The sequence below is a fragment of the Aquarana catesbeiana genome, linkage group LG07 (genome assembly GCF_042186555.1).
Source record: "Aquarana catesbeiana isolate 2022-GZ linkage group LG07, ASM4218655v1, whole genome shotgun sequence".
Classification (NCBI taxonomy): Eukaryota; Metazoa; Chordata; class Amphibia; order Anura; family Ranidae; genus Aquarana; species Aquarana catesbeiana.
The window spans coordinates 240,674,723-240,700,852 of NC_133330.1; the positions used below are offsets into that span (position 1 = coordinate 240,674,723).

The window sequence follows — 26,130 nt, forward strand, 5'->3', positions numbered from 1 at the left end:
ATAAATAGAACAAGCCACTTTTTTTTATGGATCCACTCCAAGGTCAATGAGTGATTAGTAGAAAAAACTGACAGTGCAGCCAATTTCCTACACTCTGCAGTCAAGCTCAAAGATAAATTTGCTTTTAGGTCTTTTAGGAACTATTTAAATAGGTAGCTTTCACTCCTGTTTTTGAACCAAAGTAGACAGCAGTTATATATCGAACAAGTCGCGTAAAGGTCAATAACAACACCATAAATTCATAAAATTATCATTTTTACAATATGATGTCAGTGATAATGTCTTGTGTGAAAATTCGTGTGGCTTGTGAGTATGAGGATATTGTTCTTATGTTTTTCTTGTGAAGCACCTTCTATGCTGTCTACCTACCATTGGTGGAAGCTACATCCTTCTATTTAATTCCCCATGGGACTGAGTGCATATAGCACTTGGCCCTGTTCTGAGTGGTGGTCGTTGCAGATTAAAAGTATATCTATGTTAATATTGGCTAAATCTCCATCCAAGTCTGATGCCAAATATATGGGTATTTCTGTGGTGGATGGTATAATCAGCACACCACCCTCTCTAAGCTCAATGCTTACTATTATAATTGAACAAGCAGTGCTGTAGGGGCTGTGTCATAGAACTGCCATCTGCTAGTAAACATACAGGGCACCATGACAGCGCTGCTTGTTCATTCATAAGTATAAAAGATCATTCAGCTCTGCCAGGGCTGTGTATGTTTACAAGCTGCCGTAGTCAGATCACACAGCCCCACAGTGGTGGATGATTCTTTATTATTGTGAATAAACAGGCAGCACCCGGAGAAGCAGCCGGCCCTCTCCTATGCTCCAGCTGTGGACTGTTCCTCAGCGTCCTCGTCTCCAAAGCAGGGCTGTAGGCTCTGCATTGGACTTGATGACATCAGAGGACCTGCGACCGCTGGACCATTGGTTACAAGAGGCTGCAAGGATTGGTCTTGCAATGCAGAGGGAGCCTACGGGGATTAGGTAAGTAAAACTGTTTTTATTAATCTCCCAGACCTAAAGAAGCATTTAATCCATGCAGTGTGGGGACAGCCCCACGGAAAGGGAGTATATTTAATTTCCCTGGAGTTTAGCTTTAAAGTATATCTAAATGAAAGCTCAAATATATGATATGTTGCAGCTTTACCAGTCCATAGATGTGGTGGTTGAATTGGTTTTATATATATATATATATAAAATATATATATATATATATATATATATATATATATATATATATAGTGCAGAAAAATACCCGCTGATCCTCCCAGAAATCCAGATGTTACAGTATACGCCATCCCAGCTATGGAGATGAGAGGAGTGTAACCATTGTTACTGTAGGACAGGAAGTGTGTTGCTGTCAGAATCCCCTGGAGAAAATAAGAAAAGAAGCCTAATAAAAAGGCGGAACTAATATATCCACCACAGCCAAGGATTAGTACTCTGTATTTTTTTACAATTTTTGTTTTTAGGTTTAGATAAACTCTGAGATTTTGCTAAATGTGTTTCTTTATTTTTTGGAGTAGGTGTTAGTGGCATTAGTGATAATTGCACATCATAGCTGCTTGCCTCTTGACATGGCACTTAGCCTTAATTTTTAATGTAACCCAGGCTGTGAGAGTTCATTGCATTCCTGAAATGAGCACTGACTGTATGATAATAGTAAGAAAATCAGATTGTATTTGAGGGCAGTGTGGAAAACCACAGCAATGCTGAATGCATTTATCTCAAGTGGAACGTTCATGCTACTAAACTGAAGTATACACGCTGACAATTATGTGTCGGGTTACTTGTGTTCAGAGGTGTGTTTTGCTTCATTTATTTAAGGAAGAGGGGTTAGGATTTAATATCATACTTATTCTGTGCTTAAACTTGAAAGGGTGGTCATTTGTTCATGTGTGACCTGACTAGCCTAAGGTCAAGTTGTCTGCAGAGCTATCCATAAACTATAAGATTGTATCAATAGAAAGGGTAAGGGTGGGAAGTTGGGAGCAGGAGACCTGTGCTGGCTTTAGCGAGGAAACCGTGTCAATCCAGACAGTGTTACAAATCAGTCCAATCACTTGTTCCGTCTGATGGAGGTCTGCCATGGACAATGACATCTCAGCCCAATCTGGATGAAAATGGATCAGATGATTATCATGTCTGTGGGTACCCTTTGTCTAAAGAATCTAACTAAGCCTTTCTCAGACTATGGTGAAAACAACCTGCGCTAATGAGCAATGTGTGATAAAAGAATATATATATAAAAAAGTGCAGCTGCAAAAAAAACTCCAAATATCTATGAAGTGACAAACATATAAAATAAACTAAATTGCGCTAGCAGAAAAACAACAAACTTATTCTTTAGTGAAAAATAAATTAGGAGTGCTTAAAAAACACAATATATATAAACAATAAGTGCATAAAGTGTTTATACAAAAGTGGGGAAAAAAAATCAGTGATCGTAAATAAAAAACCACTCATAATCCGTCCATAATAATATGAATCATTTTGACCAGAAAGTCCACTTCATGTATTTCGTCCCCATACACTAAGGATTGGTACACCAAGATACTTCAAATCAGATGTACATTGATAGCGATGGAGGAAGTAATAGATGTACGCTTACCCCAAAAGGTGGACCTCCCCTGTGGCAAGGTCTCATTAGCTTGCAGATTTCGCCCTCTGCAGGGACCAGCTGTTAGTCTCCTGATCTTGGCAGCATGTACCGCCGACTTCCGTATGGTCGGGATGGTCCAACTGTCCCAATCTCGAAGGGGAAACTCAGAAATGGAAAAATCCACCTCGTCTGCTGCCCCTTCCAGCAAGTAGAGAGAAGACATTGCTGGAAGGGGCAGCAGACGAGGTGGATTTTTCCATTTCTGAGTTTCCCCTTCGAGATTGGGACAGTTGGACCATCCCGACCATACGGAAGTCGGCGGTACATGCTGCCAAGATCAGGAGACTAACAGCTGGTCCCTGCAGAGGGCGAAATCTGCAAGCTAATAAGACCTTGCCACAGGGGAGGTCCACCTTTTGGGGTAAGCGTACATCTATTACTTCCTCCATCGCTATCAATGTACATCTGATTTGAAGTATCTTGGTGTACCAATCCTTAGTGTATGGGGACGAAATACATGAAGTGGACTTTCTGGTCAAAATGATTCATATTATTATGGACGGATTATGAGTGGTTTTTTATTTACGATCACTGATTTTTTTTCCCCACTTTTGTATAAACACTTTATGCACTTATTGTTTATATATATTGTGTTTTTTAAGCACTCCTAATTTATTTTTCACTAAAGAATAAGTTTGTTGTTTTTCTGCTAGCGCAATTTAGTTTATTTTATAAGCCTTTCTCAACCTTATCAACACAGGGGAACCCTTAAAATACCTTTCTAGTCTCAGGGAACCCCTGATAAAAATCTACAACTCATGATACATTAGTGTGATGGTCAGTGAGACAAATGCTCCTTGCAGCTGTGGACATTGGGAAGAATGACCCCTTTAGAGATAGTTTAAAAGATCAATGGTGTCAGTGGGAACTTATCTAAGAGGCAGAATTTGCTCATTACTCAAGGAACCCCTAGCTACCTCTGGAGGAACCTTAGGGTTCCATGGAACCCTGGTTGAGAAACCCTGTTCTAACGGTTCCAGAACACAGGATGTGACTAGGTAAATAACACACACACACAATATCATTATATATATATATATATATATATATATATATATATATATATATATATATATATATATATATATATATAATATATATATATAAAATCTTTTTTGTGGATCAAAATATTCAAGGATTTCATCGCAACTTTATATGCTACCTGAAGTATAATATACAGTTTATGTTACTGTTATGTTTATTGCCTACAATGCTACTCTCTATTTTCCTTACTACTTCAACAAAGCTGTCAGGCCATTCCTGATGTAAATACATATTACAGGTTAAATAGTAAAGGCAAATTCCACCTTATGCAAGCAATAAATACATATACAGTATATTTAGAGGAAAAAAATAGCATTTATTATTATTATTTTTTTTTGCAAATCAGTCTTTTAAAGCAACAGTGTGGATCGCAAGTGCAATGGCAGGCTCCTGCAGGCTCTTCCTCCATCTCCGTGTCCATACTGAGGTATAAAATTTAAGTTAAAGAGCTGGAGGAAGTGATCACCGTGCTTATGTTTCATTGAGAACTACAAATCTTTATGCCACGGTAGTAGTTCATTCATTCACATATCTCTGAATGAATGATGAAGGTCCCATTTGCACCTGTTACACCCTAAATAGGGGTGTAACATGGTGCAAAAGGTGGAGTTAGCCTTTAAGCTGCTACTATATGCAGTTCTTCATGCATATGTTTTTTTAAAAAAATAGCAAAGATGAATAATATTAATGTGTAGAGTGTAGTTATCCACATGGACCATCTGTTTTTCAGTCTAGGACCTAACACACTGAAACTTTTTAAGCCCTATTTCTTAAAAATAAAGTAGAACAGAAAACAGGAACAAAAAGAGAGACCATAACCATTCATGTTTCATCCCTGAAATATATTGAGGCTTCTGATTGGTTGTTATGGACTAGGTGATATATGGTATGTCAAGGCCTAACTTTTTCTTAATTATATATATGTGGCCACTTTGGATACAAATGTTTCTTGCTAACAGTACAGACTCTTTCAGCTTCACATATTGTACCAGGTCAGTCTGACAGTCTTTGAAGCTTGTAAAGATACTTGGCGCATCCCGACTTGACCCTTCATACTTGTGTTTCAGTGCATTCCTCCTGATGAAGCCTGTACATCTCTTGACAGCAGCATGATACTAGTAATGATGAACAATAAGAAGTCATTCACAAAGCCGCTAGCGGTGATCACAACGGAGAAAACTTCAGGTAATACAACATATTCCCAGAATCCCAGGGAAAAAAAAAAATTTCTCCTAAATTTCCACAGAATTCTTCATAAACTGTTCTTGATGAAAGATATGTTCTCACACAACTCAGCTGTTACAGGCAATTGTATACACCAGCGTCCTGTGCAGACGTTATAGGATGGTATAACATGCTTAAAATATTTGGGCCGTAGGATTTAGCTAGATGTAAACAATTCAGTACCAAAGATATCCTTAAATGGGGATGTAATTGAATTTTGCAGAGAACACTGTACAAGGGCAGTACACTTATTCACTGCACAATGTATTAGTCTGAACTAGAGCAAGGGTTGATAATTATCACACATTTAATATAGTAGCTTTATACTATTTATATGGTACAGTGACATAAATATTGCACAGTACCTGCTGGCGTAGTGCCAAGAGGGATTTATTACTGTCAAATTGTGTCATATAGCTGTACATAGTGTGCATATGGAGTAAAAGCAGGGCACTCAGTAATTTATAGCAAAAAAATAGAACTCTGTGCAGTTTGCTGCAAGGTGATCTTGGCTAACAAGTGGATTGGATGCATTTTTTTATTGAATTAATATAGATTTACAATTGCAACATCTGCATAGCTAAATGCAGTGTATTTTTTAAATGGAAACCTTATACATACCATGTATGGTCGGGTCGATTGATATTTAAATGATGTGACAAATGTTTAAGGTAAACTGTGTATACAGTAATTACTGTGTGTTACAAAAGTGGTTGTAAACCCTTACATATACCCAGTGAGGTGACTGGCCTCAGGGAATACACAGAGATTAAATAAATCCTCCTACATATGTTGGGTCTGTCTATCTGCAGTCTTTTCTTCTCTACATCCGTTCAAAGTGCAGAATTTTAAAGTTTGTCTGAGAGTTCAGAAAAAGGGGCGGAGAGCAGAAGTTACACTCTGCAGAGCTCAGTGAGGAGAGCTGTGATATCTGATTGGAGGAAAGGGACACACCCCCTTCACACTGCACATAGAAACAGAGCTGAGGCTGTCAATCACTTGGAGGTCCCTCCCCGTCACCATTTTTCTCTTGGTGTCAGGAAAACTTGTCAGAAGTCATTTATGTTGATAACAAAAGAACGAGGCAGCAGACAAAAGTGACACTTGGTGCTCTTAATTGAGACAAGTACACACTATAGAGGGAAAGGCTTTGTTCATATTTCATGTCCGAGATTTACAACCACTTTAATTTCTTAGAGGATTTACTGGATCTATATGTGAGTGCAAATTGATTATAAATAATCGTGTTAATGCATGTGAATGTTTTAAAGCCTTTTTTATAGGTATAACATTTACACGTTTATGAACAGCCATATTTGATCATTATATTATACGTGGTTTGTACTTCCTGCTTAGTAATAGTGAACAGTGATAGTACTTTACTGCCCCCCCCTTTCTCTCTGAAAAAAATCAACCTGGTCAAACTAGAAAAACCTGGCATGAGAGAAATACAGGAGCTGTTATTGGTGACTGCTATTAGAAATGCTAATTTACTCTCTGTTTTGCTGAGCCACTAGCTTTATAGCTCTTCAAGTCATTACCCTGAAACAACTAAGCAGGTTAGAAATGTAGGCCTACTTTGTGCTACTAGTGGTTAGTAGCATTTCCAGAAGTCCGCATTTTTCTTTAATGACAGGTTTTCTTTAAAGTCAACACATCTCTGTTTGGCTAACTTATGTTACCTATGCAGTCCTCCATTCCTCAATAGAGATTGTGTAAATTATTGTGTTCAGCAAGGATAGGAAAAAGTGCTAGTCCATGTTTAGACATGGATTGGGCCATATAGGGACAGCCTAGGAAGCAATAAGAATTACTCCTGATCATAACAAAGTCTAAATCTGGCCCTACACACATAGATGGACAAATTCCCTCTGCCAGCTATTGTATTCAGACAGCCATGGTTATGGCTGCCAGAATTTCTGGATAGTGCCTGCATGTGATTGGAAACGGACACAATTTCACCCAACAGTCTTCCATCCATCTTCAACAAAAGTCGTTTAAAAAATATACTTTTATTGAATTGATGCTGACAGGGCAACCCTAGGCTCAAATTTTTTGTCTGAGAAATGTCTGGCAGCCTTAAAGTGTAAGTAAACTCCCCTATCGTTTTCAGCCAAGGAAGCTGCCATTTTTGCCTCTGTTTAATCTACACCTGTCATGATGCTGCACATGTGATCAGTTATGACACCAGACATTGGATGGTTTGACAGTTTGGTTGAGAGCACAACCAATGGGAGTGTTACATTTCCGGCACGTGCCGGAAATGAAACTGTTTTACGGATGGGTTTACTTCCGCTTTAAAGGATGTTAACTTTTTGCAAAAAAATAAATGTACATTTTTTGAGTCTGTAAAGCCTTGCACCAACGATCAGCAGATCTCTGGTGCCATGCAGGTTTCCAGCAGAGCCAGTATATCTGCTTGCCCATGCATCCCGTACGGGTAAGCAGATACAATCTGACAAGAAGTATGAATGAACTACCACGGTGCTCCACAGTGCCATGGTAGTTCATTGAAAACTACAAGCCGACAGCCGCAAAGGCTGCCCGACCTTGTAGTTTTCCACGCCCAGAGCTCTGTCAATCAGTGACACTGTGACAGCTAGCGTGAAGGGAGAAGAACCCTGCTAGCTGTCACAGCGGGGATTGGGGAGGTGTGGGGGCTGATCTGTTCGTAACATGTTACACCCTGAATATGAGTGTATAATATAACATATTACGAAAAGGTGAACTTATTCTTTAACTATAATACAGATAATTTTTCAAACACATTGGAAAATGTCTGTGCACCAGGGCCCATCCCTCCCTGCTATCACTGAGCAGGAGGAAGGAAATAATTGACTACGCAAGCTCTGTTGCTAAAGTCACAAGATAGAGTGCCATGGATTCTATTGCCTCAAAGATTTCTCCGCCTGCTGTTACTTTATGAAAATTATGACTTTTCCATGTAAAGTCACACTGGGATTGTCCCTGCCATGTTCTCATTACATTAATGGACCAATAGGGGAGCTTGAGATATGTGCATTTAACTTCATGCAACTTCTCTCTGTTTCTGATGGTTCTAATATGCAGTTTTCACTGAACGCAACCTCAACTTATATCCATATATATTCTGTTTACTTTTACAAGTTCACATTAAACTCACCACATTTAAATGTATATCTTTAAAACTTTAGAATACTTTTAAACTCCTTTGAAAATGTTAAATACACTGTGGTTACCATGATAACGAAAATCACTTTGTAAATGGAAAACTTTTCAGAGTTGAAAAGTTAGCCATTATATTCCCAGGAAAGTATTTACATACAACAATAGCATGAACACATCTCTCTGCTAGTGGGGCGAGATTAGCGGTGTTGCTGATCGCCGTGACATTCAGCGATAACAGTGAACAGGAAGGAATGTAACTGTGTGAGATAGTTGATTGCAAACATATCTGCACGGAAAGCTTTATCTCACTGCTCGGCAGGAATATGCAAACCTTTAATCTACATTAGCATAAAATCTGTGCTATGTTCTCATTCAGTTATTACATTTATTTTTACTACTGTATCAGAAAAATGTCCCTCAGTCTGTCCAAACATGGCAGTATCACAACACGGTAGTATTGCAGAAGAGGTCACTGTCAGAATACATCTCTATGTTATAAAACAGCTATTGTTAGAATACGTGACTGTATAAGTAGGCGGTGCTGTCCATCCAATTTGTTAGAACATGGAAGACGTTACCTGACACAATCACAACACTTTGATAGGTCATAACAAGTGATCTGTCTATATGTTAGGATAAGATATGTCGTCAGCACACCAACAAGCTTGTTTCACAGTGAAAAATCTCTTTATTCTTGTATGAGCACATGAAAAAGCAACACTTCAGGACCATACAGAAACCCTTTCTCAATCATGTGGTCATCTTTTATGGTCATGCTGAAAAGCTCCTTTTTCAGGACCACACAGGGATTCTTTTTCAGAAATGTGGTCATCTTTTAAGGCACATTGAAAAGACACCTTTTTGGGAGAACACAGGGGTCCTTCCTCAGGCATATGGTCATTTTTATGATCAGATTGAAAAGCAACCTTTTCAGAAGCATGCAGGGACCCTTCCTCAAGCATATGGCCATCTTTTATAATCTTGTGGAAAAGCAGCATTTTGGGACTGTAAGAGGGACCATTCCTTGGGTATGTGGTGAGGAAGGGTCCATGCATGGTCCAAAAATGTTGCTTTTGTATCTTATCATACAAGAATAAAGGGTTTTGCCCATTGAAACAAACTTGCTGGTGGGCTAGTGCAATATCTTTTGCATGTTGCAAAGCATGACCATTCGGGAGTCATTGCCACATCCTTTTGATCACATGATTGATTGTAGTTTGGTGTGCTAAAGAAATATATGCTCTGTATATACAGTATCTCACAAAAGTGAGTACACCCCTCACATTTTTGTAAATATATTTTGTTATATCTTTTCATGTGACAACACTAAAGAAATAGCACTTTACTACAATATAAAGTAGTGAGTGTACAGTTTGCATAACAGTGTAAATTTGCTGTTCCCTCAAAATAACTCAACACACAGCCATTAATGTGTAAACTGCTGGCAACAAAAGTGAGTACACCCCTAAGTGAAAATGTCCAAATTGGGCCCAATTAGCCATTGTCCCTCCCAGTGTCATGTGACTTGTTAGTGTTAGAAAGTCTCAGGTGTGAATGGGGAGCAGGTGTGTTAAATTCGGTGTTATTGCTCTCACTCTCTCATACTGGTCACTGGAAGTTCAACATGGCACCTTATGGCAAAGAACTCTAAGGATCTAAACAAAAGAATTGTTGCTCTACATAAAGATGGCCTACACTATAAGAAGATTGCCAAGACCCTGAAACTGAGCTGCAGCACGATAGCCAAGAACATACAGCAGTTTAACAGTACAGGTTCCACTCAGAACAGGCCTCGACATGATCGACTAAAGAAGTTGAGTGCACATGCTCAGCATCATATCCAGAGGTTGTCTTTGGGAAATAGACATATGAGTGCTGCCAGCATTGCTGCAGAGGTTGAAGGGGTGGGGGGTCAGCCTGTCAGTGCTTAGACCATATGCCGCACACTGCATAAAATTGGTCTGCATGGCTGTCTTCCCAGAAGGAAGCCTGTTATAAAGATGATGCACAAGAAAGCCCGCAAACAGTTTGCTGAAGACAAGCAGACTAAGGACATGGATTACTGGAACCATGTCCTGTGGTCTGATGAGACCAAGCTAAACGTATTTGGTTCATATGGTGTCAAGCGTGTGTGGTGGCAACCAGGTGAGGAGTACAAAGACAAGTGTGTCTTGCCTACAGTCAAGCATGGTGGTGGGAGTGTCATGGTCTGGGGCTGCATGAGTGCTGCCGGCACTGGGGAGCTACAGTTCATTGAGGGAACCATGAATGCCAACATGTACTGTGACATACTGAAGCAGAGCATGATCCCCTCCCTTCAGAGACTGGGCTGCAGGGCAGTATTCCAACATGATAATGACCCCAAACACATCTCCAAGATGACCACTGACTTGCTAAAGAAGCTGAGGGTAAGGGTGATGGACTGGCCAAGCATGTCAACAGACCTAAACCCTATTGAGCATCTGTGGGGCATCCTCAAACAGAAGGTGGAGGTCTCTAACATCCACCAGCTCCGTGATGTCGTCATGGAGGAGTGGAAAAGGACTCCAGTGGCAACCTGTGAAGCTCTGGTGAACTCCATGCCAAAGAGGGTTAAGGCAGTGCTGGAAAATAATGGTGGCCACATGAAACATTGACACTTTGAGCCTAATTTGGACATTTTCACTTAGGGGTGTACTCACTTTTGTTGCCAGCAGTTTAGACATTGATAGCTGTGTGTTGAGTTGTTTTGAGGGGACAGCAAATTTACACTGTTATACAAGCTGTACACTCACTACTTTACATTGTAGCAAAGTGTCATTTTTTCAGTGTTGTCACACGAAAAGATATAATAAAATATTTACAAAAATGTGAGGGGTGTAGTTACTTTTGTGAGATACTGTATGTTAGAACACACTCCTTAGCACATTCACCTTATGCATAGGGAAATGTCACCCTCTGTGAAGACTCCAACCCTTTTATCAATGGCACCCATCACTTTTCCTAATACTAATAATTGTAATAATGATAATAATAATAAACAGAGTTTGTATGTACAGCTCATATGAAAATGTTATACTTTGGTGATATTGCCTGTTCTCAGCACGGGTCCAATTACATTTTTGAAGAGGAGCTTGAAGGGTTAGTACTAACCTTGAGAGAATATTATAGCAGTTGTGCAGAAGTATCCATAAGCAATATACTGTTTATGACCATGTTCATATACTTTTGGTCAGTTTGCATGTGTTGGATGGGATACCATATACATGTGGTGTTTGTTCATTCACAATTCTGTGAACTTTTAATATCTTGGATCACTTTTGAAGGACTTTTGAGAACTCTTTTATTAAAAATTGTGCGCTTCCTCATTTTAAGTAGTATTTAAAAAGAAAACATTATACCTTATTTTTTTATTTGGTGTGATGTATGCAGCATTCCTAATTACTATTCAAAGGCATTATATAAAGGCGCCTAGGGGGAGACTGGTATATAAATATACTGTGGATTGTGAATTCAGTTGTTACTCTGCAGCGTGTTTCCTAAGGCCTTGCTCTCGCTGGTCCTGGTTGGCACTTTACCCTCATGTCACATGAATCTGTGCTGTGTGTACTTTTTCTCTCATTTTTCAAGCCTGTGTATACAAGGGTACAATAATTTTAGTTAGATAGAGGGAATATTTACTCTGCACTTTCAGTACAGTGTCAGTTATTGTCACTCAGAGGATAAGGATATCATCAACTATATTGATTTATTTACCATTGCAGCCAGATGGGGAATATGAATTCCATTCAGCAGTTAGGCTCACTATGTATCACAACCATATGACAGATTGCAGCTGAGAATCTATATTTTCTATGTGCCTTGGGTTTCAACCCATTTTAAATAGTGATTAAACAGAAGCACATGAAAATGTATGTACTGTATACCTATATTTTTATACTGTTTAACATATGGCAATGTGGAAACATGTATATAGATAAAACACATACAGGTGTCATCATTGCTGACCTGTTAATCCTTGTATGTTTAATTTGGCATTTGCCCAATGTGTAAAACACTGCAAAATGTGTTGCCGTTATGTAAAGGGTAATAATAACTTAGGTTTATGCTATTGCATGTAAATGTGTATATCTATCATCATATTTATTTTTTATTTTTTTGTTTTTTTAAACAGATACTCCAAGCAATCCAATCCTTCCAAGTTTACCTCAACGTGAGTGTTATTATTATTTACATTCATTATATAGATCAGTTAATAATGGGGGGCCAGATTCTTCCTTTGTCTATGCTTGGCTGTCAGTGATTAAATGCAGTTAGAACCCAGCCTAGATTTCCTGTGCACCTTTGGGTCGATCAGTCATAAATGTTTATATTTGGCTTGCCCAAATATCTATGTTCGTGCCTAAAAAATGGAAGCGTTTGGAGCACCTTCTAATAGCTCTGGCAAAGGCTTATTTTGTGTCAAACAATAACGATCATGTAAGATTTTCTAACCCACCCAGACCAGTTGGCTAGTGGTGCATGCCAGTGGCCATAGACATGAGATTGTCAAGGAGAGAGGTTGTGAGCTCCAAGCACAGGCTCCTAGCCACTGGTCAATGCCATTCAACAATGGTCAACTGACAAAGCAGAGTTTAAAGTAGACTTCATCTGAGCATTACAACCCAAAAATACTATGTAATTAATTTTTAATATTCAAAGCAAACTCACCCATCCATGCATGTCTCTAGGCTTTATTTTGCTGAGAAATCATTTTAAAAAACACCCCTAGCATTTCTGGCTGTGCCCATCTCGAGTAAGGGCAGGTGATTCATGTAGCATTTACTTCCTGGAATCCATCTGCCTTTAGCTCATGCATGCAGACGGGGGGGTGTGTTTAGCCAAGAAAATACCTCCTCCCCTCCTAAAGACCCCTGGGATGTATGACATCATTTGCCTAGGCCTGGAAATTGGGAAATGTAAGAAAAAAGTTTGAAACAAGTAAATATGATATAAATTTTCCTATCTATTTACTAATGCTAGCAGGTCTTATTTGGAAGGGATAATGGGCAGCAGCTTGTCTGGATATTGGGCCTCAGTGTAGAAAACTGGAAGGAAAGTATCATATTTGCCCTTAGCCACCAGTCATATGCTTCCTTTTATTTTTAACGAACACCGGAAAAATATTTTTTTTTTTTAGAATCTAATTGGTTGCTGATCCTAACAGCACAGCTTTGCTTTTCCTCCAGATTTTCTACTAGTTCCATTGTGTTTAAAACAAAGCAGCCTCTTGATGACTGTGTAGCTCCATTGACACTGTATTATTAGAATATTACGGATATTCCATTTAAATAAATAGAATGAATGCCCTAAAGGTTTTAAAATAAAATAGAAACACACTTGGATATCAGCAAAGGGTGTCTCTCTGACTTATTCAACTAAAGGAAGTGTATTTTTTTGTCTGGATTTAATTTCAAACATACACAGCGATGCCAAATTTTGAGAACAATGGATTCTATTTCTGTGATTTTGTGTCCTTTGCCTGACATCACTTATTTCCAAGCGGTTCCGCTCTCCACCTACAAATGGGAAGAGGGCCAAGTAGGTTTCATAGGTTACAGAATGAAATTGGCTGGAATGGTTGTACACATGTAGGAATAAGTGATATTTCCCTAAATCTTAGTAATACTGTCAGTACAGCATTTAAAGGCCATTGCAGTTAAGTGCTTCTGCAAAAATCCATTTTTTACGGTGCTGAATTTAGACATGTTCCGAAGGCCCTGATCTCTCGCAGCTTTGTGGGAAGGGTTTTTCTACCCCAGAGTATGTCGATCTGTAAAGAAAAAAAACAAACACACAGACACATGCTGGTATAGAGCCTATGATTTATTGACTTTGCTGGGAAATGTGAATATATAGAACAGCTAGTTCATTGTGGACTTGTCAGATGTGTAGCCAGAATTAGATGTTGGAGATGTTTTTAAAGACACTCTCTGTGCAAGACTTTGTAAATAATGTCAAATTTGTTTTCTGTTAACATAGCGGTTTTCTATGGCCTGGACACCCCAACTGTTGTCGGAATTGCCTTTGCAGCATTTATAATTGGTGCCTTATTAACAGGAGCCTTGTGGTACATCTATTCTCACACAGGTATGTCCTTACTATTAAGAATATTTCACTTTACAATTTAAAGTTTAAATAGATGTATATATACACTAGAACTTTAAAAACTTGCCAAAAGGCTTCTATTTAAAAGTATATAAGTAATGCAAAAATCAGCTGATCAAAACTGATATCTAATGAGGTACCTTTGCAAAGCAGCTGGCAAGAATGGTCAATCTACCTCTAAAATGTATATTCAATGTTATTGTTCACTGTGAACCTAAACAAAAAAACTTAGATTGCTTCTCAGGTTCCTGTATCCAAATCCTGTGGACTCACACTATGGGTAGCGGCATGTGTTCAAACTGAAAGAAAAATATCCCTGTAACGAGCCCCTTGCTCGCTCGGTTCCACTCTCCCGACACTCCTCTGCAGCTATAGAATCAGATTGCAGATCGCTACATCTGATTGCTCGGTCATCCAATGCTCCGGGATTAGAACTACAGCTATGTGCCGTTCTAACCCAGTTGTGATAGCTCAGAACAAACACCAGGCAGGCTGTATGTAAGTTCAACCAGGAATCTCTTTTATTCAAAAATACAGGCTCTTTTTGATAGTTAAAATAAAAATCATAAAGGTATATTTTAAACAGGGGCAGGAATCCTTGGAGTGGTGGAGATCTACCTGAACAACAAAAAAACAAAGATCTCCAGGGTGCCATGCACTTTTTTTTTTTTTTTTTAAGGAAATAACCTAGCAAGGCTGTATTAAAAGGTTAGGAAGATTTGCAATAAAATTAAAAAAATATATGCAAATACAAATGTCATTGTAAAAATATAAGTTTATCCAACCTTTTTAACTTTTTAGGGTCAGGAGTAAGTAACACAAAGTGCAGGGGTCAGATATAAGTAACGCAGAGATCAGTAGTAAGTAATGCAGAATGTAGGGGTCAGTATTAACACAGAGTTCAGAGGTGAGTAGTATCTATCGTAGAGTGCAGAGGTCAAGCGTAAGTAACTCGGAGATCAGGGGCCAGTAGTATGTAATGCAGAGTTCAGAGGTCAGTAGTATGTAACCTAAAATTCAGTAGTATGTAATGCAGAGGTCAGGAGTAAGTAATGCACAGTGCAGGGTTCAGTTGTAAGTAATGCAGAGTTCCACAGTGGAAATTCCCCCTTCGCTCATTCAGTCATTTGTCAGCCATGGTTATGTAGCCTGACAGGGTTAAGTGTTTGGTAGTAAAGAAGGGGTATGAGCAATGGATCAGTGTACTCACATACTTTCTGACTCTGCCACATTTGTTTTGAAAAAGGTTGTGACATCACTGTCAGTTATCAGCACCAGGGCTCTTCACTAGTTAAGCTCACAAAGTTCAGGTTGCTACACTTTCCCCCACCTCAGGCTTGCCCATACACTTTTGCAGCACTTTACGCACACCTTGCTTTCTTGTCAGGGGACACATCACCCTTGTCAAGTCCAATTTATAAAACAATTTAGGAACTTGAGAGGATGGCTCCTTCCCCTTTGCTCTGATCACCCTCTTTTTCTCACAGTGGCACCTGGTAGAGTGATGGAAATCCTCCCAAGTCTCCCCCCAGCTGTATATGGTACGACAGCCGAGGAAGAGCCTGGGACTTTCCTCTGCTCTGTAATTACCACGCTAGTCTGAGATCTGAAAAGTGTTCAGGGTGGGGTAAGCAGCTGATGGCAGTGATGATGGGTCACAATATACTGTCACAAAGCCATGACAGGTTGCCATCCCTAGATATAAAGTTAGGATAATAAAAAGATGCCATTGTAATTGTGGTTATCCTGCTGGTGAGTGTGTAGCCTGAACCTGGCCATCATGGATTTTGTTTGTTCAGCAACTTGCCTTCCACTGCTTCCCAAGAAGTAAATTAGGAGGTCCCATGCTGTGTTTCCAAGGCTGCAGATAACAAAACATTTGGGTTCCTGGTGTGTAATTCATTTTATATTTCATTGCAGCTAGGTTTATGTAACATGTAACGTGTATACACAATGTGGTAATTCTGAAGGTGTTATACTGTTCGAAAAATTTGTGTAGTTCATTTGGTAGTATAGTTGACACAAGCCTTAAAACTTAAAGAACTATAGGCATATTTTTTTTATTTTTTTTGGATAGAGCAAGGGAGAGTTATAACCCCTGTCATATTTTTTTTCACAATCTGTGTCCCATTGCGGAGATTTACCTTCAATTCCTGTCCCATAGCCAAACAGGAAGTAAGAAGAAATCAAGTTAAGGGAATTCATTGGGGACTCCCAGGTCACCAGAACTAGTGTCACCATTTGAAGATTTTCTGGGGACAACACAAAATCTGGGATTTTATTTTATGTTCACTTTCAATGATAATGGTAAACAGGACAAATAAAAAAGGGTGAATCTCCTCAATAGGGGCACATACAGCGATAAATACTGACAAGTGTTCTAATCCCTCTCCCATCTTCCCAAAACGAAAAAAACTGTTTATCCTTTAGTTATACTTTAAACAAATGGCTCCTGTCTGGAAGGCCAACAGTTAAAAAGACCTGATCTAAAAATTGTTAGTATGCCATATTACACAGGAGAGATGAGCATGAGCATGTAACATACCAAGATATTACTTAAAAACTGGCCAAGCTGATTATAAAGTGGTCTCTAAAAATTATAATACATAACTGCTGTTTGCACTGTCTGTTGCACATTTTATTTTTATTTTGAGCTGAATGTTTCCAAATGTGCCAACATTCATTCCAAATGAACATTGTCTTGATGGCCTGCCACACTGTTTAGGCAAGGATGGGGCTGTTTAGGGCTTCTGTACGGTGTGATAATGACTGCTTACAGCCATCAAGTGTTAAACATACATGTGAAGTCTCTTCTATGTAGACTTTCCTTTGACTCTGCTGCTCATTGCTCATTGCTGGTGAGAGTTCTCCCCATCTATAACCATCTCAGCTTTGGTTCTTGTGTTTTATATATAAAGTGCACAAGCACTCTCCAGTAATTCTATGGGTGAGAAAATCAGGCAAAGTGCCAATAGGAACACACAAATGAATATAAAACATATCCCCTGTACATTCCATATTTCTAGATATAAAGCTTCCTCCACCCTTGTGGTTTTGGGAATTGATCCCTCAGAACACAGCTGAGCTATTCTACACCACAAATTGTTTGTCTCTGCAAAACTGAAACCTTTCAGTCTAAAGTTACAGTAAAAGAGTAACTCACTGCTCTATATACAGTGATTGACTATGGCAGTGCAGAAGCAATTGACTGTATTAAGAGAGCAGTACTGTTTTCCAAATTAAATGAGGCTTCTGTGATCTGAAAAGACAGTGATTCTGTTGCTGGCAATTTAACTTTAGCGACAGAATCACTAGTATGACATGGCCATTAGAGCTTTGGGATCTGTATGTAATTTGCTTTTATTCCTGAATAGGAATGAGCTGAACGTACCTGAGTTCAGCTCAAGGCAGGTTTGGTGGTCATTACTAAAGTTTAGATGCCAAATCCGAACCTCGGTGAATGGGAGCTGAATAGTAAAAAAACAGTAATGACCATTTTCTAGGCTAAAAGGCAAGACATTTGCAAACAAATACTGTAGCATGGAGGGCTGGACACTGGGGAATATGTACCAAAGCAAAAAAAAAAAACAACAATTTAATTTAGTTTGGCGGGAAACAGAGATTTTAATAATGCCTAAAGGGCAACAGTAAAAATGCAAAGTTCTAATAAATAACATGTCTGGGGGATGCGCTTAACCTACCTATGACGTGGTGCATCTCTCATTAAATTGGTATGGATTTTAAGGGAGAACCCCAATGCAAAAAAAAAAAAGGGTCCTGACCAAGAAAGGGGGAGGGGGCGTATGCCTACCCCCACCCCAAATCACACCAGGCCACATGCCCTCAAAATGGGGGGACCTGATGGATATGGGAGTCTACGGATACCGTCCCTTGCCTCTTTGTGAATGAGCAAAAGGTAAAGACAGAAACATTTTTACAAGTCCTTAATAAAAGAAAAGTCCCACAATATAAATCTGTCATCATTCACATTATCCAACATGCACTCACAATGAACGACGCCCCCTAAACCTCTGAAAAAATTCTTTTGGCTGCAGACACAATCTGCTCCCATTGCTCATTTACCAGTGACTGACAGCTTCCAATCCCTATCTCTAAATATACAACAAAATGATTAGGGTCTCCTGGGTAATATCTTTAATCAAATGTGGTCATGTGGCCATATCTGGTCAGAGACATCAGCACTATCTCTGCCCCCTTGTCTACATGGCCATCCAGCAAATGAACGGGGCCAGGTGAAGTCATTCATCATTAATGATGAGGCAGGTACCCACACCTTCTGCTTCCTTAACAGCCATTGGCGGAGGGTGCCATCAATAGTTGCTATGAATGTTGTTAGTGCCAGCACCTGCTGATTTCTTAACAACCATTGACAAGAAGCTGTCATATTAAGTAGCTGAATAAAAAAGAATACTAATATATATGGCGTTCAGCTCTTGCCGAATAAGCAAAAAGTCCAAACCAAATGCTCATCCCTCCCGACTTATAAGTCAGTGTGGATGCAAGAAAAACTTGCAGTAAACATGGCAAAAGCTTAAAAAATCTTGAATACATCTCAAACACCCATGCTCATGTACTCTTAGTGCCAGCATGACAGTATATAGACAGGATCAAAAAGCCCCTATGGTGAGCATACGGTGAGGCCCTTGTATATTCTCTGTACAATTATCACACATTCCCCATTCCCTTCCCCAATTATCCATCATTTAATAGATTTTTGTTCCCTTTCTTATTTTGCTTTGTTTATTTTAAAACATTTTTAATACAACAAATATACAAAAATACTCAAGTTCATGTTAATTTCATCCTATTGTAATCACCTGCAGAGAAGCATTTAGACTGGGGCCAATTAGGTGGCCTGTGTTCACATATGCTAGCAAAGAACATGCTGGCAGTGGGAGAGATCGGTCTGCTACTTCATCCTGGGTTCACACTTGTGCGTACACAGAGATTTCGCACCGCACTGCTGTGCAGATCACATGCGATGTCTGTGCGATACAAATTCAGCCATACAGTTTGTATTGCTGAACTCGCATTGCATTCGCATGAAAATGCTGCAGGAACCTTTTTTTTCCCCGCACTGGAATCGGATCGCATAGGTGTTCACACCCATGTGATCCGAATCCTGTCCGAATTCACAGTTCACACTGTGATCTGTGAACTGATCTGGGGGTGTCATTAACTTTGTATTGACACCCGCAGCGGTTCACAGAGGATAGTGTGAACTGCCTTGGAGGGAGATGCGACGGGGAACCGGCACTGGAATCGTGCTGGTTCCCGCATCGCAGTAGTGTGAATCCAGGCTTATTGTCCATTCACAGACAGGGGTCAGGAAAGACTACAGCAGAGAAAATACGGTTACTAAGCTAACTTTCCTAGGTGGCAGAGCTGTGTAAATCTCAGGACTGACTGCATAGAATTAAAAATCTATAGGTATATAATACATCATAATACATTATACATGTTATTTTAGATGTGTATTTAGCTGTTTGCCTGGAAATTAGATTTAACCTCAGTCATGCTAATAGACAAGTAGCCACTTTTGTATATATATCTGAAAAGTGTACATTGCCAAAGGACAATATTCTTAAATGCTTTAAACTGTTAGAACCCTAAAGATGGTCTCTTGTTATGACTATTAAAAGCATCCGTATGTGCTAAGTTCTGGTCAATAAGGTTGTGTGGTTTATGACATTAGTTTCATCTAAAGCTATTTCGGAAAATGACTTTAAAGTTATTACCCATTAAACTTTTTGACTATATTAAAACTTAAATCATAGAAAACCAGAAATAGTTCAATGGTACACGAGTAAACACAATCAGGTTTAATGTTCTAATGTTTACATGTTAATACTTGCCTTTATTTAATTATTGATTGATTACTGAAATGTGAACATATCACTGTTTGTGCATGCACTTTTTAGTAATTGATGTTACATTTGTTTGTAGTAGATAAGCAGTGATGATGTCAAGCCAGAAACTTGTATGTCTCAATGGAGCCCCCTAGCTATTGGCTAGTATAGAGCAATCCTTATATACTAAGCAGTTCTTTCACATTTTATATTCATGCAATAAACATCTGGAAAGCACATATCTAAATGAAGGACCAGCTTACTTTGTCAGTGAAAGTAACAGATGCCCTGACATCAGTCAGTGGTCAGTGGGAGTAAAAATGCCCCTTCATTGGTGGTCATTGGAAATAATAATGTCAGTGAAAGTAATGAATGCCCTGGCGCCAGTGTAAATAATAAATGCCCCATCTTCAATGAATGTTATAAAAGCCTCTGACATCAATGGGAGTAATAAATGCTCCTGCTTCATTGGAAGTAAAAAATGCCCCTTTTTCAGTGGTCAGTGGGAATAAAAGTTCTGGCTCTCTGGAAGCAGTCAGGAGAAGTAAAAAGTGGACCTGCATCAGTAGTCAGTGGGAGGAATGATGTCCCATCGTTGGTGTCAGTGGGATTGCAAAAGGCATCCACCCCAGCATTGGTCTCAGTGGAAATAATAAAAGCCCCTTTGGCATTAGTATCATTGGGAGTAATTCTAGCTCCCAGCACCTGCTGTCACTCTGCAGTGATTGATTCACCATCAATGAATGTTTGGTGAAAGTAAAATTCACTGCTTCAAAAGTATTAAAGTATTAAAACTAACCCTTACCCTGTCCCTTAAAAATGAAACCTTAAGTTTATGTTTTTTTTTTTAAATCAGCACGTTATCTACATTTAATGTGAAGTGTCCCTTGTGCTGCTGTCAACTTCCATATTGAAAATCTGTAGTCTTCCACCCTCTCCCTTACCCCACAGTGGTAAGGGAGGGGGTGGTCAACTATGACCTTTCATTCATCTTCCTATCCTCCATTCATAGAGCACTTTTCCATTATGTTAGCTTTAGTACAGCTTCTATTAATGGAGGAGGGAACGGAAAGGGTGGGCATAGTCAGCACTCTTGATGACTGCCTATGACAGGTCCGGATTTGGTTTTAACCCCTGCAGCACCAGAAGATTACCGCTGTAGTATATGGGAGGGGGACAGAGGACTTCCTATTTCCACTATGACCACTGACAGCAGCAAAAAGCACACTTCACGTAACGTTTTGTTGCTCATAAGTACTATGAATATGGGAACAAGTGTGGCAGGATGTTGGCGAGGGCTTTTCGCAAACACCGCACCTCTGCTCATGTTTATAATTTACAGTCCCCGATGGGAATGATTCCTATGATTACTATGCTGCCCTGTACAATCTGGACAAGCAGTCACGCATTGAAGCCTATCTATCCACCCCAGGCATTCCTAACCTATCCTTCGATCAACAGGCTGACTTAGAAATCCCTATATCCTCAACAGAGTTGCTGGCCACTGTGAAGTCTCTGCCAAACGGGAAAAGCCTGGAGCCAGATGGTTTTACTAAAGCTTACTACCTGAAGTTTTTTAGTAAGCTGCAGGTACATATGTGCACATTTTTTAACTCTCTGGCTTCCAAAGGTTTTTCCCCTCAATTTGCCTCATTGGCTCACATCACGGTTCTTCCTAAGGAGGGAAGGGATCACTCCCTTCCCCAAAATTATAGGCCAATATATCTACTAAACGTAGACATAAAGATCTTTGCGAAAATCCTTGCCAATTGACTGAAATATCTCCTCCCCTAGATAGTTCACCCTGACCAGACAAGCTTTATTGTAGGCCGAGAGGCCAGGGATAACTCTAATAGAGCTCTTCAGCTTGTCCATTGGGCCCGACCACATGGTTGCCCATCCCCATACCTGATCCTTTCTACTGACGTTGAGCAAGCTTTTGATAGGGTGGATTGGGACTTTCTCAGGGCTGTCCTGGTGAGGCTGGGCCTGGGTCCCTCTATGTTACGCTGGATCTTGGCGCTCTATACATCCCCTACTGCCCAGGTCAAGGTGAATGGTGTCCTTTCCACGGAGTTCCCCATTCAGAATAGCACGAGGCAGGGGTGCCTGCTTTCACCCCTATTGTTCACTCTGGTGTTAGAACTTCTGCTCCGGAGAATCTGAGCTAATGGGAATATCAAAGGAGTCTCGGCCGGTTCACTGGAACATAAATTATCAGCTTATGCCAATGACATTTTCCATGTAGTGGACCCCCTTGTCTCATTGCCTAACCTGATGGAGGAACTAACTGCTTACGGCCAAGTGTCCAACTTTCGGATTAATTATGCAAAATCTGAAATTCTGCTGATAGATGTCCCCCCAGCCCTTTCTACTACCTTGAAGAGAGTTTTCACATTTACTTGGGCTTCCACCTCCATAAAATATCTGAACATTCAACTTACCGACTGTCTAGATTCCCTTTACCCACAAAATTATGCCCCTCTACTTCGGAAGATCTGCCAGGATCTACAATCCTGCGATAGAGCAACTTTCACCTGAATTGGCCGCACAAACATTATTAAGATGACTGTATTGCCCCACATACTTTTCATCCTGCAGATGGTGTCTGTGTCCTTACCTTTCCTGAGCCCCACAGCGTCTTCACCTCGTTTGTTTGGAAAGGTATGCGACCACATCTAGCCATGTCTTTGTTGCAACAACCCAAACGACTGGGAGGCCTTGGCATCCCCAATAATTTACAATATTATAGAGCTATTGCTCTACAGCGCTTTCTCAACTGGAGATTTCACACCTCTAATTTATGAGTACCCCTTGAGAAGACTATGGCAGGCCGTAATCTATCCTATGCACCGTGGGTCCCTCTAAGCAATAGGGGTTTATAAGATTGGGTATCCCCACTAACAACACATGTCCTCAAAGTTTGGGACAGGCTAAATAGGTCCCTAGCCCCCCCCCCCAACATCACCACTAGCACCTGTTAGTGGCTTTCCGTGGGTTTCCTCCTAGGGAGAAATTGTCCTTTTTTGTCAGCTGGATAACTGAGCCTGTCCCACTTCCTGGAGGGTCACAGCCTAATTTCGCTGGCCACCCTCAGGGAGCGGTATGGTAGTTTCCCCTTTGACTTTTGGAGATATCGTCAACTCTCTGATTTTGTCTCCTCACAGCACCACCTATCCCCGATTAGGCCTACCCTTACAGAGTTTGAATGCATATGGGCAGCCGAAGAACCTTTACCGCATATGATCTCAGCTCTTTATAAATTACTTGATTTGGCTCCCCCTAACCCATTCTTCATTGGCGAATGGGAGCGGGATCTCGGATGTGAGTTCACTGAGGAACAATTGCACCACTTGTACCTTCTCACATACTCTAGCTTAGTAGACTCTAAAACACAAGAAAATAACTATAAGTTGCTGTCCCGGTGGTACCGAGTGCCCACCTCCCTTGCTAGAATTTACCCATCAGTCTCTGAGTTGTGTTGGAAGGGATGTGGGCAGAGGGGACTACTCCTCCATATTTGGTGGGACTCTCCATTGGTTTCACCCTTTTGGTCTGCTGTCCACAGACACATATCGGTCAGGCTAGGTATAGATGTGCCTTTTTCCCCAAAGCACTTTCTGCTTCACATCCCCCTCATCCCCCCTCTCACTATAAATGCAGTGCTCTCCCTCACCTCCTCAATGCCGCAAAGCGCCTTATACCAATTCAGTGGAAGAGCCCACGAGTCCCAAGTGAGTTGGACTGGCTTGGGAAGGTGACAGAGATCATGGAAGCAGAGCAATGGGTGGCCACGTTACAAGGAACTTGTGAGCGCTTTGACTCAATCTGGGCCTCATGGTGGAGCCATACCTCTGGACAGTCTCCTCTAGTCTAGATGTTGCCTTGTAAACTTTGGCTGATCCTGCCTTCGGGCAACTTGTCCTGGTGAACTGGACCCTGAATCAGGTTCAGAACCAGATGCAGAATTAGCATTGATGTTCCTAGTGTAGATATAACCCATCAGCCGATGAACCAGGTGTGTTTGCCGATTTATAAAGGCCTTAGCGGTACTTGTATATAATTTTCTTTTCCTTTTGTATATGTTTTTTTCATGTCTTCTGTGTTCCTAGTTTACTTTATGTGAGCCTAAGATGCAGTCAGGTATATGTTTTGATTTATTGAGCGAGGCCTCTCTCCTTCTCCCAAAGTGTGCGGGGAATGTCCACGTAGATCGAAAATCTAGGACAGGGACGGGCTTGTACTAGCAATAATTATACTCATGGTGTAATGTATTATGGCGCTACCGAAATCAGAATTTGCCCTTGAGGTGCATTTTGCCTTCCCTTTCCCCTTACCCTTTTGTCTGTACATGGTTTTGTATGGCTTAAATTGTGAAATAAAATAAAGATTATATAAAAAAAAAAATTAATTACCTATCCATTGAATTTGATCCTGAGGCTTCACCCTTTTCATGCCACTAAATGTACCCCCGCTACAATGTTGGCTTTCTTCTCAACATTAAATTAACCCAAAACCAATACTAATCTTGTTGGCTTTGAAGTAGTTTGAAAGAGTTGACAATCTGCAGCAACTTATTAAATTGTCTGGAACATAATATTAGTAATAATATTTAAGTTTTTATTTAAAAATGTGTTTTATCTAGCTTATACTAAGGGGTCTATTCATAAAGCAGTGATTGTGATTTTCACCAAACATCAATCACTGTTTGCTAAATGTCAGATTCACTGCTTTTTAAATATGACCCTGTGGGGCTGATTTACTAAAACTGGAGAGTGAAAAATCTGGTGCCGCTTCTAACTTCAGCTTGTTTAAAGAGAAACTGCAGTCTGCTCACAAAATTGTAATAAAAACATCTTTGCCATTCTGAAGCTTCCCCCAACCACCTTGAATGTTATTTTATATATACTGTTATTCTGTACTTGCCAAATATGCTGCAGAAATCTCCCTCCACTGAGTCTGGCTGCATCCATTTTAACTGTGGGCAGCTGAAGCTGCTGCCTGTTCACTTCCTGGATTTACACAGACACACAGAGGCACACCTCCAGCTCTGCAGCTTTGATTGGCCCTCTTATGACTCATCCCCCCTTCCTTCCTGGCAAACTCTCACATGAGAGAAAGAGAGAGAGCTGTGCATGATGTCATAAGCCTAGGCTTTTTACCAGACAAGAAACAGGAAGTGGGCTCTATAAAGTATTTACTAGCAGAAAAAAAATGTTTTGCTATCCAAAGTTAAAACAACAATGGCACAAGTTTTAATAGATGGAAAGTTGAAAAAATTACTGAAGTTCCTCTTTAATTAACCTTTCACAAAAACACCTGGAAGCTGATTGCTTTCTATGCAGAGCTGCAAAAGATTTGGCACTCTCCAGCTTTAGTAAATTAACCCCAATGTGTTATGTACATGCAATGCAAGTTTAGATGGTAACAGGGACATTGTTAAAGCTTATTATTTATTACATTTTCCTTTCTCTTTTAAGGTTTTGAATAGAGTAGTAGAATTTTTAGGTTTTTATTGCCATCTGTAACTCTGAGATTTTCATTCAGTTTTGATCACTACAGCTCCATCAGCAAAAAAGGAACTGGGGTCACCAGGACAGGAGGACACACAAACCTCAGAACCACCAAAAAATTTTAATCTTTTCCTACTGTACCAAATAAAGTGTCTCTGTATCAGCTGGGGATACTTTCTATCACTTCCTATTATTGTTACCCCAGTGATCATTACAGTATCACTACTGGGGACCCAGATGGTAGTAAAAGCATGAAAGATGATTTAACCTTTCTGTAGTTCCTTTAGAAAAAAAAGAGCTTAGCTGGATTCGGGCTCCAAGTTTTTTGCCTGTGCCATAGATTGTTTCACAAGTTGGCATGTTATAAGAAATCAAATCTCAGGTAATTGCTAATATTGTTTCCCTATAGCCCCTCTAAGACCCACAGAAACCACAACAGCTAAGGCAGCACATTTGTGGTTTGTGAAGTCAGTGGAATCTGCAAGGTGGAAATTCTAGACGCTAAAACTGCATTTGTACAAATTCTTTAGGAAACAAGA

At 40.0% G+C, this 26,130-nt stretch overlaps 1 protein-coding gene across 6 annotated transcripts in view; it reads left to right on the forward strand.

Moving 5' to 3' along the window:
* The window catches only part of TGFBR3 (transforming growth factor beta receptor 3), a 325,007-nt gene that overhangs the window by 264,277 nt on the left and 34,600 nt on the right, over window positions 1–26,130 (forward strand). For all 6 annotated transcript variants that reach the window (XM_073593154.1, XM_073593156.1, XM_073593155.1 and 3 more), the window contains 3 exons: window positions 4,779–4,896; window positions 12,236–12,274; window positions 14,083–14,190. In XM_073593154.1, coding sequence (XP_073449255.1) covers window positions 4,779–4,896; window positions 12,236–12,274; window positions 14,083–14,190 — 265 coding nt within the window. The remainder of the gene's footprint in view (window positions 1–4,778; window positions 4,897–12,235; window positions 12,275–14,082; window positions 14,191–26,130) is intronic.